Below are 16,052 nucleotides of genomic sequence, written 5' to 3'. Positions count from 1 at the left end.
GTATTAATCAAAGAGATTTTTAGTATTTTAAATATTTCATCGTTCTCATTTTTCTTTTTTTCTTTTTCTTTTTTTTGAATGAATATCATGCTCTTCCTTTTTGCCCCCTACATCCTGCTGTCAGCGATAATTGATTTTTTTATTTATTGGTACTTTATACATTTAGGCCTTGGGTTACTTTTGCAATAAATAAAAAAATTTGTAGTCCGCCACGTGGCAATGAAGGCATAACCATGGATAAAAATGCTTTTATCAGGTAAACTAAACCCTAACTAGAGAGCGAGAGAGGAGAACAGAAGTAAGGTGAAAACTTAAATATCTATGTACAAATGAATTTTACTACCAAATCCATATCCAATATTTAATTATTCATACATAGTATAATAATTACGCTAATCCCAAGAAGAACCAAAAATCATAACTAGAAATGAAAATATATTTATATTAGAGAATCCTAATTAAAATTAACATCCATGTTATGATAATATCCACAAAGTGGTTAAAAGATTTGTCCAAACCCAAAGGAGAGCTACGCGGCCTTTCGACCAATAGCTTTACAAAGTGGTTAAAAGATTTGCCTAAACCCCAAAGTGGTTAAAAGCCGCAAGCCTATAGGCTTCAGATTTTCTACCTCCACACAAAGAATAACAAAAGACTTCATATGCAACCCATATATCAGCTAGTACAGTGGAACGCTTTAGCATCATCTGGAGACTGAAACCACTACACAAAAACAATTCCTATCAAGTCTTTTTTCTCTTACACTGTTCACAAGTCTCAGAGTATATATTTTAACCACCTTTGCTAAACGGAAAAAATATACATATTATCCTTCTACTCTTCTATTCAGTTTGAAATTAGAAGCCGGTCAAGAATGGAATATAAAGAAAAGCCTCTCTTCGTTTGAAACTTTCTATAAGATGAAGCGTCATTTGAAACCTTCTGTAAGATGAAGCTGGTTGGGGTGCAGGACTTGGCCTCTCACATCACCATCCCTCCATCAATGGTCAATACCTACAATTGATCGGTGCAAAACTTGACAGCTCAAATGGTGCCATTTCCCATTTGTCCAAGGAAAAATTATCAGATTTCTAATAAAAATTTACCTGTCCAGTAATGTAACTGGCAGCAGGATTGAGCGCTAAGAATTCCACCAGTCCTGCGACTTCTTCAGGTTGACCATATCGCCCTGAAAGAATTATAAAACTGATTTATTTTCTCTAATTTATATGTACTCTCAAATATCAGGCTTTAAGTTTAGGCAAACCAGGGCAGAAGAATTAGAGAATCAATCAAATTTCAATCATCCCAATCCAATGACTCAATAACATTTATATCTCTCAGATAAGTTATATAACCAACACGAGCAATTTCTCAATAATTCACATTAACTACAATAGATTTTGATAATAATGCTTAAATAACTAGTAGCCAATTCTCACCTAGGGGGATGGTTCCCAAGATCTTCTTTTCTATGTCTTCTCCAAGCTTGGCAGTCATATCAGATGCAATAAAACCAGGTGCTACAGCATTGACCTAAGGAAAAAAAGAAAGCTTTAGATGGATAATTGCTTTAGGCCCACCACATAAGACTGTAAATATGCAAGAAATTTAGAAATATATCTGCTTGAATGTTTAATGTCATGAAACAAATTACATAGCCATTGCTAAGTGTGGAGTGGGGTTAAACGTATTAGCAGGCAAGCCCCACACACCAAAAACAGATAATAAAATTAATTAATTAAAAACCTTTAATCACATGCACATACATTAATGCTCCTGCTTGAATATTCCTTTGCGACACTCTTCGTAAAGCCAATTACTCCGGCCTTTGCAGCACTGTAGTTGGCTTGTCCAACATTGCCAACAAGACCAACAACAGATGCTATATTGATTATTCTTCCCTGAAATATGATGAACAGACTAAGGATCTAGAAGCAAAATAGGATTTTCACATTGACATAATACAAGAAAGGATGACAAAATTTGATTACCTTTCTCTGTTTCATCATAACTTTCGCTGCAGCCTGCAAAAAGCACGAACCATGCTAAAAATATCAGACAATTCTAAGCTTGAATAACTACAATTACAAGATCAACATATGCCCTAAACTACACACCTGTGTGCACAGAAACACGCCAGTAAGATTCAAATCAATAACCTCCTGCCATTGGGATGTTTTCATTCTCATCAACAAGCCATCCCGTGTTATTCCTGAAAAGGACTGTGTCAGTTGAAATAGAAAGGAAAGTCAAGATAAGAAGATTAAATACAAGAAGTAATATGATGCTGACCAGCATTATTAACCAACACATCAACTGTTCCCCATGCATCAACCACCTATATTCATTTGATTGAAAAGATGTCACGTTGCAAGCAATAATTGCAACCACACCAAAAAAACATGTAGTTAGCATAAAAGAGCGCATTTGCGTACAGTTTTAATCATTGCCGCTACATCTTCTTCCTTTGAAACATCACCCCCGAATGTCAGAGCTTGACCACCAGATGCCTCAATCTGCAGCATTTAAACCGCAATAAAACATGTTTAAAATGCAGCATATAATTAAAACCAAATATTTCAACTATGAATTGATTTCAATATATGCATCGCATGAAGGCCATTATTTTAACAAAAAAAGGTACCTCCTTGGAAACTAATTCAGCTTCCTTAGATGACCTTGCGTAGTTTACCAGAACCTGTAACAGTGAAATGAAGCCTATGGTCATGACTCATCGAAGAAAGCAATTGAATGATGAATGATGATGATGACCTTACAACCAGACTTGCCGAGAGCAAGCGCAACAGCTTTGCCAATTCCTCTAGAAGCTCCAGTGACGATAACCACAGGAGCCTCCATGTTCTGAGATACAGCAGCGCTCGATTGCTCAACGGCCGCTACCTGCGCCCTAATTCCTGCTATTTGATTATATTTCCATTAAAACATCACCAAATTGTTCTGATGTAAACTTCAATTTACCATAACAAGAAAATGCGATTCATTTACCAGAGCCAGAGGAGGAGGATAAGGAGCTCGAAAATCTGGTCAGGGCAACGCGATGCAGTCGAATCCCGCCGAGAAGTGGATAGGAGCTTCGTGGGTGAGATAATTGGCTGAAGATTCGTACCGGAGCTCCAACGGTGTTGAAGGCGATCGTGGCCGCCATTGAGAGTCTGATAATGGCTGGTGCCACAGCCGAAGAAGAGGAGGAAGAGAGAGAGGCAAGGAAGGTCGCCAGAAGATCAATCTATCAGACTGAGAACTGAGGAAAAATGTGAAGAAGATGGGCGTGTAATCTCTCTGAGCAGGGGTTTTAGCATATCGGTGGAAATGCGTACTGTGTACAAGGATTTTTTATCAAATTTAGTAAAAACTAGCAATGGTGCCCGCGCGATGCTGCGGGTTTTAAAACCGTGTAAAATGTGTACAAAGTTGTGAAAATATGTAAGAAAGATAAAGATGGTACTATTTATATAGACATGGAGATCTAAATAGTGGCATCATGCTTTGTTTAGCAAGTCTAAGTTACAAAAAATAGAATAATAACATGTTTTTTATGCTGTTTGTGATGTTAAAATACTGACCATATTTTAATAAATCAAGTAGCAGTAAAAACATCAAAATATCGGCAATATTGAGCTGCTCATAATTCAAATGTGTTTGGATGGGTCTTTATATATATGCTATAGGGTGGTGGAAGAGGATTTTTCTGTCTTGATGTATGTTAGAAGGGGGGCTTTCTCTTGTTAGCTCTGCTGTAAATGTGGCTTATGTTCTTTCTTGTCTTTTGCGGAGGTTTTAACTCTGTTGGTACAAATTTGGAAAATGACAGGTGTTAAGTGTAGATAAATGGAAAATTTTGAGTGAAGACAAAATCTATTATCACAGAATTAAGTTCAAAAATACAACATAACACAACAATTTAGGTACATCAAGCATTCTATTAATCTAATGGACAAAAGTATAACCTCAGTCTATTTAATCAATTGACAACAAACATACAACAATTGTGACAATTTATTAAATAGGTATAAGAGAATTAAATCAAAACACCCGAGCTTTTATAGAATCAAATCAAGAAGGGTTTTGATTAAGTTGCTACAAATTTGGAAAATGGTATAATAGAATTAAGCCAAAACACCCGAGCTTTAATAAAATCAAATCAAGAAGGGGTGTTGATTCTGTTGCTACAAATTTGGAAAATGGTATAAGAGAATTAAGCCAAAACACCCGAGCTTTGATCTATAGACACCTATGGTCAAAACTGATACATGTATTGCCATTTATAGGCTCAGTTAATCTAATGGAGAAGTAAGCTATAAACGCAGAAATAACCTATAAACACCTATAGGTTATATAAGCAGAATAAAGTCAGAAATAACAGGATATAGGTTAAACTTTTATTCATAACATATAAAACATCTAGATACATATGTTATAGTTTTGTTCATTGCATCGAAAACATGATACATGTGGATATGCATCAACAACACAAACTGCAATTTGAATACACGAATTATTCTATTAATCTAATATACAAAACTATAACCTCAGGGAAAGCAATCAATTAACAAACTCAAAAGAAGCTTGACAAATTACTAAATATTATTTATTGCAGAATCAAACCAAAAGACTCAAACTTTAATAAGCAACAGAACAAAAAAGTTGGGTACAGAAATTCATGTTTGTGATGAGGAATTTTGTTGCGTGTGTGTTAAGTGTTTATGATTGAATTCAAAAAATTTAGAAGGGAAAAGTATGGATATGATGTGAATCTTAGTTAAATAAATGAAATTAGATGAAAGAACGCATGCTCTATTTTGGGGCAGAAAGGGTGATTCCAATATTGCTTGGGGTTGTCTTGCTTTTCAAAGAGATGAGTGGGATATCATCAGAATCTGATACATTCTCCTCTGGAGCTTTTGCAGTGAGCATTGTGTCAGTTCTCTTCTTAGTTGTAATATTACAGAGATACATGCAAAATAAAGGAAAAAGAAGTGAATCTTGATATAAATTCTAACATTTTGAAATTTTTTTTGTTCACATCAGAGAAGTGAAAAAAGCCTTTTTTAACAGTCCGTTCTCTGATTTGGCTGATTTGATGATTGAACTGGTGGACACCTACAAAATTCGTTTACCAAAGTTCATTGTAAGTGGAGCCTTTATTGTTTTTGGTCTTACTGGTGAATAAATTGTTATAAATTCCAGCCTTTCTGATTTATAGTTATTTTTGTTTTTTTTCTGAAAATTAATAATCCATTAACAAACAAAATATAATAAAACAAACATAACATAATGCATTCAGAATATCAAAACACATAAACGAAGTACTTATTCCACTCAGAATATCAAAACCAAGAAATATTTCTCTTATTTTAGTAATTGTAGTTTTCTAGTATCTCAGGATTGTCTTCTTGTAATCATTTGTCTCAACAAAAGAAAAAGAAAGAGGAAGAAGATAAACTCAGTTTCTGTAGTTTTAACTTTAAAGTTCAAAGACCAAAAAAGCAACAAAACAAAAACAAAACAAAACTATAGAACTATAAAGTATAGGCCCTTTTAATGTATAGGCAATCGCAAACAGTGTTCATGAGTTTAGGCGGCTTTTATACATTGTTCTCGACATTGCCTCTATTATTTTTATAATCACTTCAATGAAGTATAGTATTTGCTATTGAGTAATGCACCAATTTAATCAGTGGGAATGAAACTGAAACATTTTATAAATAAAAAAACAGCAAAAAGAATAGATGGCGTCTTAATGCAGAAAAGGCAATACCAATGTTTTTCCAGACCAACCACAATAGAAAAGGAGGGAAGCAATAAAGCAAAGAAACAAGGTAGATGAAAGAAAAAAGAAAATTAAACAAATATCATGGTATCCACAGATCCTGGGTAAAGAAAGAGCATCATAGCAATATGTAAACACATGTATTCACTAATAATGAAGGAGAAGAAACTTACAAAAAGTTAGGATTCCATATATAACAGAAGTTGTTTAATGCAAGGAGGCCTCCATCTGTCTATGTTTGTTTCTTTGTTTCTGACAATCAATCAATCTACATCAGATAACAATTCATAAGATTTTTAAATTTTTTTTTCTTTAAACCAATTGTATGAATTTACATTCCAAGAAGACATAAACTGAGAATCTGCAAATTTTAGTGGGAGTTTCAGTGATCCAGTTGAGAATTTTAAAACGACACAAACCCATCATCCCATCTAGTAAACATAAATTGAAATACAATAATGTGAAACTAACACAAAGCTAAAACAAAGATAAATTCTGGATTGTCAAAATACCTAGTCATGTTCTGCTAAAACCAACTTCATCTACAAAACAAAAGAAACCAAAATAAAGTTAGCATCATGGAGTGGAAAGCAATAAAGAGGTTTTGAAAAGCAAAAAAAAAAAAAAACACGGTTTGTAGATTTCATTACCTGAGATTTGAGTTGAGAGATCTAGTAAGAAACTACTATGATTACTGCAGAGTTACACCTCAAATCACGGCATCCTAGATCAAAATTTTCATGGAAGCCTGAAATTAAATCAGAATAAAAACATACAGAATTTTATGAAAAGGGCATAATGTGTAACCGCTATTTCTTAATCTGGGCTCCCCTATATACATATATTTCACAAAATTTCAGCATGAGAAAAGTACTGTAAATCTGTTTGAAACTGAAAAGAAAAAAAAAAAAGAAAAAAAAATCATCCCCGCATATAAGAATAAGAAATGAAACAGTGCAACAAAAATATGGCAAAAAGTCTAACTCCATAAGCTCAAACTCAATTTAGTTTACCAAAATAGACGTCTTCTTGAAGAATAGAAGGAAGCACTTGATTCAAAACACCCCTTAAAAAATTTAAATATGCTACTACGTTATTTAAACGTCATGGATAAACAGATTATTAAGTTTTAAAAAGAAGTCTATCACAAAATTTAATCAACAAATCAAATAATCATATATACTCATCTATAACCCAACAAATCATTATCCACGCACAATATTCATCCAATCCAATAAATCATTATCCACAAACAAAATCATCAACATTCACTAAATACTCATTATAAAAATTTCAACTAACTAAAAATATTAGGCATTATCATCAATTAGGGATTTAAAGTTTAAAAAGTACTTGAATATGAGCTTTTCCAAACCAATAAATTAAAATCAGAGATGGAGAGGGAAGAGAATGAAAACCTAGGGAAGTAAATCAAGCAAGCAAGCAAAATAAATGAGACTCCAAATGCAGCTCCGAACCTTTTTTGCCATACAAATGAATTAATCAAACCAAACAGTCATATCAATTAATCAACAAATCATTTTTTTTTAGAAACAAATTTAATTAAGACAAATAAACAAAGAGAGAGAGGAAAAGAAGTCCATCACAAAATTTAATCAACAAATCATAAACCCTAAATTCCAACAAATCAAATAATCATATATAGTCACCTAATCCAACAAATTATTATCCGCACACAAAATCATCAATATTAATCCAATCCAATAAATCATTATCCACAAACAAAATCATCATCCAATAACTCATTATAAAAATTTCAACTAATTAAAAATATTAGGAATTATTATCAATAAGGGATTTATAGTTTAAAAATAACTTGAAATGAGCACTAAAACACCCAATCAAAACAATAGACATGTTTTGGAATAAGTCTATTGCATTATGTCATGGAATTGATGGTTTACTTGCAGCTTTACCATTTGACACGCCCTAAGAGAAATATATCACACAGAAACAAATACCAAATTAAATGGAACCTAAGAAACTATGAAGCTAATTTCTAGATATTTGTTTACCAAATTTCATACAACAATCCTCCATTTAAACTGATTGTTTACAACAATGCTAGGAATTTGTATGCAGATTACATATGCAATATTTGGCTAATCCATTCCACCAGTAGCCATATATTTAACTAAATAAGCTACATCTAAAACCAAATGGGTATTCTTCAAGAATAAAACCAGCCTTAAAGCAGACCCTAAACCCTAAACAACAGTAAAATGTTTTTAAAAAATGAATTATTTTTTTTCTAGCAGACAAACAGGGTAAGTAGGTTATACAGTGTTGAATCAGATTTTTTGTTTGAATGATCTTATATTGAAGCAGCCATCTTTACCTTCCAGCTGAGAGACTGGTCGATTAGTTCAAAATATCAGCTCCAAATCATATTTCCTTCTAGATGCAAATATATATTAAGCTCCTAGAAAACATTATCCACACGCTCAAATAGAGAGAGACAGAGAGATCTTGCCTGCTTAATAGTTTTTTGTTTGAGATCCTTGGAGAGATCGCCGGTCCCAGGCGATTGCTCATGTCATCGTCGGACGGCTGTCCTTGAATCGCAGAGGAGGCGCGATCGGGAGATCCAATGGGTGAGGCATTAGAACCGTCCGCAGGAGACGGTGAGGGAGAGTCGGTGCTTTTGATGATGACGGTGGCGGCGGCAGAGAGAAAGGATAAGAGACGGGGAGAGAGAGAGCTCACGGGTAAACGGGTCAATCCACTTTTCATAATCCTACAGAAGGAAGAGATCAACCATTTAAGCGGGGACAAAAACGTCACTTTACTATTCCTAAGCTACAGTTTAGGAACAGTAAATCTGTTGATTTAATTTTAATATATACAGTCCCGATCTCTTAAACTACAGAGGTTCAAAAGATTTGTGGTCACTCACTGTTGGATGTAAATTCAACGGTTTACTCACTCTTGCACTCCTTTTAAGAAACTTTTTTGAACGGTTGAATGTTACATACAATGATGAATGACCACAATCTCTTGAACCCATGTGATCCAAAAGATCTAATCCCCAAATTCATTCATAAAAGTCAATTTTTTTAAAAAACTTTCAAATATAATGAAAAAACTCACTTAAATTGTCTCAAATGCCCTTTAAATTAAAACTTAACAAAAAGAGCTAATTATCATGCTCTTCAAGCCGTCGGCAGAATACTGAGCACTGAGCACAAGGGCACTGCCCTTCAGTGGGCTAAGCCTCGCTCTCCCTCACTCACCCTACCCTCAAACAAAAGGACACCGCCCCTTGTCAATCGCCCTTAATGGAAGGGTTTGGATACGTACATTTTATGGAAAACAATTATTGACAATATCATGTTTTACATGCACCCACACTAGATGTATTTTTATTTTTATACTCTTTTTTTAAAAATTTCATTTTATTATTATTTTTGTTTGATAAAGGTATAAGAGAAAGCAAAGTTAATATAGGCAAGTTGTGTTGTGGGAAGACAGTTGGCCTTGCAATTTTTTTTGGTGTTCTTGTTCTGAGGGAAGGCAGAAGCACATATGCTGGTTTGCAAGAAAGTTTAATCCCCACATCAAATGCGGAGCAAAAACAAATTTATTCATTTATGATTCGAATTTTGCAAGAAAGTTCCACTCTATTTTTTTCAATTAAAAATTATTATGTCGAGAAACTGCACATTCATTTGTAAAAGAACCAAAAAAAAGTTCCTTTTCGATAATCAATATTTTCTATATCATCCTTTGCCTTTTTCTTGTTTTTTTCTTTTAAAAAACAAAGATAAAACTCCAGAACTACCTATTCCAATAAATAAAAGATGCAGCATAATTTCTCAACTCACCATTGCCAATTTCTGAATCCCCAATATCATTTCTCTTTTGGTCTGAATTTGCTCCAGTACCCACATTTTCCTGCCAAATGAAGATGTAAGAAATATTTTCCACAACTCATACAAACAAACAGAAGGATATAGCAGGGGAGAGGGCATGGTGGGTCATATATAATATATATATATGATCCGCCATACCCTAAACCTTACCCTCACCAAATGAAGCTGTAACTTTAGCATCATTTGATTCACTTTCAGAAGAAGTGCCAGAGTCAGAATCTGTGAAGAAATTATATCATGTGAGCAACACCCAAAATTGTAAAAATACGAGTCATTCTATTTGGAACAAAATGCTGGAACATTCAAGAAAACCATTGTGATAACACAAGTATCTTATAGTTTCATAGGAGGCTACACAGATATTCCTGAAATCACTTCTTTTGCTTGTCAAAGCAAACCATACAGGAAGATCACCAATAACACAAAATATTTTGATTCAAACTTTTAAAATCTAAATTTTTTCAGATTTTGTATTAGTCACTTTTATGTTGTAAACTTATTTCACTATCCGCTAGGACCATATCATATCTCAATACTTGCAAAACATCTATTACAGCATTGCGGCTCTAGTCCTTTCCAAAAAGTTTTAGTCACTAAATGAAGTCAGCTTTTCACTCACATAAAGCAAGATACACCTATTCCTTAACTTATTCCTTTTTTACAAGATGAGTAGACATAATTCTAACAAACTGGGAGAAAGAGAACAACACCAGCATTCCAAATCAAGTGATCCACACTTTCTCCAGAAAATCTAAGTCAACATTATAATGGTTAATTGACAAAAAAATGCATATCCTCCGTCTAACAAGCTCCAAAATTAGAACATTGAAAACAATTTATAAACCTACATATATGAAAAGTAGGTAGAAACACAAACCACTGGATGAAGAGCCTGATTCACTACTGGAGCTACTTGAGCTACTGCATTTACTGTTTCTGTGAGCTGGATCTTTCTCTATCTCCACTGGAGGAAAGCTTGAAATAGGAGCACCGTTCCCACCAACAATATCCACTTCCTCATCGCCTGGGTCATTGCCTGGGTACATGCAAGTCATAACAAACCGTGCTGTTAGAAATAAGTTCCTTGCACAAGACATTTTTTAGAAATAAATTCCTTGCAGAAAGACATTTTTTAAACAGTTCACTAAATGAATATTCATAGAGCTGTTATTGAAAATGAACCTTTACATGGTTGCATTGATGAGTGGCTAAATCCTTCCTGACTCATTAAGAATCTGCAGTAAAAAAAGGTGATGCACCAATAAGAAATCCATGCAAATATTCAGTTGGAAAACTAATTTAAACAGATAACACATGCAAACATTATAAGAAAAAACTACGAACATACCTCCATTTCACAAGGTTCAGCTTTCGCCTGCCTTTTCTGTTTCTCCAGCAGATGGTCATCCAAAAGCTTCCGTAAAGTAAACAAGGTATCATCACTAAAAGCTTCAAGGTCAACCTCGATCTCATCATCATTGGTTTGCCCTTCACTATGACTGTGCTCTTGTAGGAAATTAACAATATTTAGAGGCACTTCTGCGTCCATCAAAGCCTCCAACTCCATGGTCAGTTTAGCCTTCTCCTCATTAGTCAACATGCGTTTCAGAGCTTCAGGCTTGACACTAGTATCATTTGGTGTACTTTTCTTCTTTTTTGAGGATGGCATAGGTGCAGCAGTCCCAGTTTATTTCCACGCGAAGAGCCGCTCTTGAAGGCAAAGACTGCACATCAGTAGTAACTGGAAGCTTCTTCTCCATGCCTTTCCATCTCTGTTCAAAATATTTACTAATCGTCTCGGCCATAAAGTGAAAATCATTTCAAGTGGGTTGTAAGTCAAAGCATTTGAGAAAGTAAGCCGCACATCAGCAGCAAAACCTAATGGACATGAGTATATATATACGCACTCTTCTACTAGAGCTCTCAAGCCTCTCCCCCTATTTCTCTCATGTACAATGTAACCTCTTCAAATACAAATACAAAGCTATAAACTATAGTGGATGTAGCCCTATTATGGGTGAACCACTCAAACACTTGTGTTATGTGTGATTATGTCTTAATCCGTTAGGTACAAATTCACCCGTTAACAATATGTAAAAAGTTCGTCTTAGCAATAACATATCATTTTTTCTTGTAAATTGAGTTAATGTAGAACTGAGGATCTATCACCCTTTCAAATGTGTCCATAATTTCTCTGTTTATTCAACCATCGATTGACTTTAAGTACAAATTATTATTGTTACTAATATGTTTCCTATCATGATTTTTCACCTTTATGTTTCGTGTAAATTTTCCGAATGAACCAACATGCACCCACAGATACGCCCGTGGCCAATCTTAGACTTAGTCATAGACAGACAGCCCGTGCCCAATGGATGTTGGCCACAAATCACAAAACTGTGGTCCAAGCATAGTGTTGCCTTTTTGTTGTGTGTTGGTGTATCGTGAGGTGGTTGTTTATTGACCCGCATCAATGATAATTGACCATGGCTGTTGCTCATCTTCGTCCACATTCAAATCTACAGAGAATGACCATGGCTGTTTGAGATATTCAAAGGATGCCTTTCCTTCATCATCCTTTTTCCATTGTCTGGGAAAGTTTAAGCAGAGAGCACTGTATTGCTCCTTTCATTCTGGGCCTTGTCAAAATACTTACTTATTGATCCATTCTTGGCCTTGGCCTCCCTATGATCGATCAATCCATGCATTGAATTTAAAAACTTAATTGGGCTATTTCCTAATGGCTTTCTCAATTTTGGATTTTTTCTTCGAGATCATCTATAATGAGGGGCTATGTTGAGGAGTTACGATAAGAGGGTTCAATCCAACAGTTCAATAATAATTTTGCATTAGATCGAACGACTATTAAGGACCCCCTCATTATAACCCCTTATAAAAATCCCTCATTCTAGCCTCCGTATTTTTCTTCTTCCACTAACATTGTTCATTGAATATAAATCGAAGAAGCCCAAATATATATGTATAAATATTATTTAATGGCAAATGATCACGTCGGTGTTGAATTTGATGGCAGATGATGTTTTGGGCAAGAACAGTGAATCTAAAAGACTAGTATTTGATAATTAGAATGAAGAAACATTCATGAGTGATGATGACGACTCGTATTATTTTATTCGTTGCCTGCTTAATTAGTCGCCTCATTACATAATTTAAATACATGCAATGTATTAACCACCAATTAATTAATTAGTCGCCTCTACTTGATCTTTGACATAGACCTGCTTCATCTTCAAGGGTTGCGGCCGTTAGTGCTCCTGCTCCCATCAAAGAAGCCATTGAATTAATCACATCCCTCTCAAAACTACTGACAAATATGGCTGCCAATAAGTGCCCCAGTCTTCTTTTATTTTCTTTTCTTTTTCCCCCTATTCTAACGTCAGAGCGTTGTCATGTTTTACTTTCTGTGCCAAGCCAGCAGCGCACCCTTCTTCACGTTTCAGTAATGAACAATGATATATTCAGGAATTTTCTGAAATCTATTATTCTCCTCGTAGACGCAACTATATTAAATTACATTGTGTGTGTGTGTATGTTACAAGAAAAATAATAACTATACAAATTAAGTAACACATCTCTTGATTATTCTATACACATTTTTATTTATCGAAAAACATGTGTATATATCTTCTAGAGTTGCTTCAATTTAGTACCCTCAACCTTTATCCCATAGGTATGTTAGTGCTGAAAACGTGAGTCCCACATATTGGAAAATTAAAATTTTGCATAATAGTTTAAATGATCTTGCACCTCTCCACTCATTGCCAATTAATTTTGAGTTGGATGCTCACATTCTAAACTATGGTGTCTGTGGAAGTGATTTTTGTCCCTAGAATATTCGATCAATAGATTCCTCATTCTATTGAGAACGTTTAAAATTTGAAATTGTTGCAATGTGATTCTAACATACCTAAGTAGTAAGTACCCACACTCTCTCTCTCTCTCTCTCTCTCTCTCTCTCTCTCTCTCTCTCTCTCTCTCTCTCTCTCTCTCTCTCAATCCCCAACTACCCACCTCCACCGCATGGTCCAAGCCCAGGCCCAAAATCTCTCTCTCTCTCTCTCTCTCTCTCTCGAGTCAAGCACCATCGATGCACTAGATTTAAATTAAATTAAATTACTGTCATCTTAATTATATGAACTAAAGTCAGATGGAAAAGCTAAATATAATTTCACATAATTATTTATGATTTTGATTCATAATGTGTCTAAAAAAAACAATTTTTATTTGTACGTAATTACATAAAATGGGCAGCTAGTTAGAGTCCCCCAAAAATGAACCTAAAAATATAAAAATATGGTATGCATTTGTGCTTAATTAAACGCAACAAAAGGTCTCTTTCTAAAGTTTGTCAAATTTGGAATAATGCAGCTGTTTTCTATTCTAGTTTGATATGATTACGTCATGGAATCACCAATGCGTCACGTAAGAAAACTAGTATGATATGATTAGACCCCTATCAATTCCACTGGTCATCACTAAGCTGTTGTTGCAGGAACCATATATTCTCTTCATTCCACAAATTCTCCACTGATATGTCCCCACCACTTGATGACCAATAATTGCTTTGTTCAAAACCTAGAAAATCTGAATTTGTACCATATTCGTAGCAACCCGACCCGTTGTCTGAACCATATTGATTCGTAGATGGATAGTTCATGAATTGATCAGTAGTAGTAGGGTCCGGAATTGAACAAACTTGAAGCTGATCTGACGACTCTGATGACGTACTGCCCGATGTTTCGGGCATCAAATTCGAGTCAATCCAGTTTTGAGATTCGGATGCGGTGGTGAGACCGGTACTCTCAGTACTGGATTGACCCGGTAAAGATTGAGGCAATGCCTGGATCCGCTCTATAAGGCGGGGAATCCAGACGTAACGCATGGCGTCTTGGAATTGTTTGCTGTTGACGTCACATTTGAGCTGCTTTGCTTGCTTTTGGACTCTTGTTCTCCAGTAGTTCTTAATCTCATTGTCTGTTCTACCAGGCAAGTATTCGGCTATCTTGGACCACCTAAATTTGATTTCCATGAAAAACAAAATTAATACAAAGGATTAAAGTTAATAGAAAGAATCTAATCAATGATGAAAATATATATTGAAAAGCTTATAGGTAGGCTATATAATCATGTACCTGTTTCCCCAGCGAGAATGAAGTTGAAGAATTAAAAGCTGTTCTTGGAGGGTTATGTTTCCTCGTCGAACACTGGGCCGCAAGTAATTTAACCATCTTAATCTGCAGCTTTTACCAGTTCGTTTAAGACCTGCAGGTTATTATTTACAACTTTGTGAAGATCATATGTATTGATCATAAGCCAGGGCATGAGTCGATCAAAGAGAATATCAAGACTTAAGCACTGGAAATTTTAACTGCGTAATAATTTATGTCTAGTTATATATATATTTTTTCAAAGGCTTGAAGGAAGAAAAATGCTAGCTAGCTAGTTACGTATGGCACCATAATTGATATATCGGACTCGACTCGTTATTAGTCTACTGATATTTTTCTTCACAGAACATGTCGAAAGATTACCTGCATGGCGAGCCAGTGAATTCCAGCGCCCTTCGCCGTGGATGTTGATGTAATCGAAGAGAACGGAGTCTTCCTCAACTGTCCATGGTCCTTTTCTTAAGTCGACGTCTTCTTCTTCACTTGGTATTTGATCATGAATTTCTGCTGGTGCTGCTGATGAGCCATAACCTGCTCTCACGTGATCATGAACATGAACATCGGCCATATCCATCTGGTTTGAGTTAATTTGAGGATATAGAAATTGTATATAAGAGCTACAAAGAATTCGGATTGGATTGGGGTTAGTGGGTAAGAAACAGAAATTAATTAGACTTGTTCGGATTTCCTTTGGGGAATAGATTTGAATGTGATCTGAAGGGTTTATATAAGTTGAAGAGAGAGAAAGAGAAGGAGGTAAGACTGAAAAGAGAATGAGAGAGAGAGAGAGAGAGAAGGATTTGGACTGACTATATTACTAAAGACGAAAAAAGTGGCATTTCTACTGTGCGTGTGATAGAACGCGGTCAAGACTCAAGACTCAATTACTTAATAAACAATTCATATTTATTATTCTACTGAGAGAGACATCCTCCATTGCGCAAACATACAAAGACTCCATCCATTTTTTTGTATATATTTAATCTGGAGTTTGACCCTTTGACCTTTGCACCCATCAAATTCTCACGCGTGGGTCTTTTTAGTTTGTTGTGAAAACTTAATATTATTTTATTTGAAGGCGTATATGGGTTTGCACCATGTGAAGAGAATGCGAGAGGCAAATGTTCAACGGGAGCTAGAAGTAAATTAAACCTTGGGGTGACCTACCAATTAGCT

At 35.1% G+C, this 16,052-nt stretch overlaps 3 protein-coding genes across 5 annotated transcripts; all 3 read right to left on the bottom strand.

Moving 5' to 3' along the window:
- On the bottom strand, positions 419–6,984 carry LOC18788054 (3-oxoacyl-[acyl-carrier-protein] reductase 4). 3 transcript variants are annotated; one of them, XM_020560189.1, is made up of 14 exons: positions 6,445–6,984; positions 6,307–6,336; positions 5,968–6,062; positions 3,010–3,340; positions 2,776–2,921; positions 2,648–2,701; positions 2,439–2,519; positions 2,296–2,341; positions 2,121–2,215; positions 1,995–2,027; positions 1,770–1,904; positions 1,443–1,536; positions 1,107–1,189; positions 419–1,014 (listed from the first exon to the last, which is right to left on the bottom strand). In XM_020560189.1, the coding sequence occupies exons 4-14, from the start codon at positions 3,167–3,169 to the stop codon at positions 982–984; spliced, it is 960 nt and encodes a 319-aa protein (XP_020415778.1). In that variant the 5' UTR covers positions 3,170–3,340; positions 5,968–6,062; positions 6,307–6,336; positions 6,445–6,984; the 3' UTR covers positions 419–981. The 3 variants fall into 3 exon arrangements, with proteins under 3 accessions (XP_020415778.1, XP_020415779.1, XP_020415777.1); XM_020560190.1 differs by having other exon boundaries at positions 830–1,014; positions 2,776–2,918; positions 6,445–6,983; XM_020560188.1 differs by having other exon boundaries at positions 870–1,014; positions 5,968–6,046.
- LOC109947873 (transcription factor GTE10-like) lies at positions 6,466–11,577 on the bottom strand. Its single transcript, XM_020559201.1, has 6 exons — positions 11,036–11,577; positions 10,870–10,922; positions 10,565–10,723; positions 9,833–9,906; positions 9,640–9,709; positions 6,466–6,542 (listed from the first exon to the last, which is right to left on the bottom strand). The coding sequence occupies exons 1-6, from the start codon at positions 11,164–11,166 to the stop codon at positions 6,466–6,468; spliced, it is 564 nt and encodes a 187-aa protein (XP_020414790.1). The 5' UTR covers positions 11,167–11,577.
- Positions 13,879–15,625, bottom strand: LOC18788093 (transcription factor MYB108). Its single transcript, XM_007221459.2, has 3 exons — positions 15,240–15,625; positions 14,841–14,970; positions 13,879–14,720 (listed from the first exon to the last, which is right to left on the bottom strand). Exons 1-3 carry the CDS (start codon positions 15,448–15,450, stop codon positions 14,165–14,167), a joined length of 897 nt encoding a protein of 298 aa, XP_007221521.1. The 5' UTR covers positions 15,451–15,625; the 3' UTR covers positions 13,879–14,164.

Source organism: Prunus persica, chromosome G3, assembly GCF_000346465.2.
Source record: "Prunus persica cultivar Lovell chromosome G3, Prunus_persica_NCBIv2, whole genome shotgun sequence".
Taxonomy (NCBI): Eukaryota; Viridiplantae; Streptophyta; class Magnoliopsida; order Rosales; family Rosaceae; genus Prunus; species Prunus persica.
This window is presented reverse-complemented; position numbering and strand designations above follow the sequence as displayed.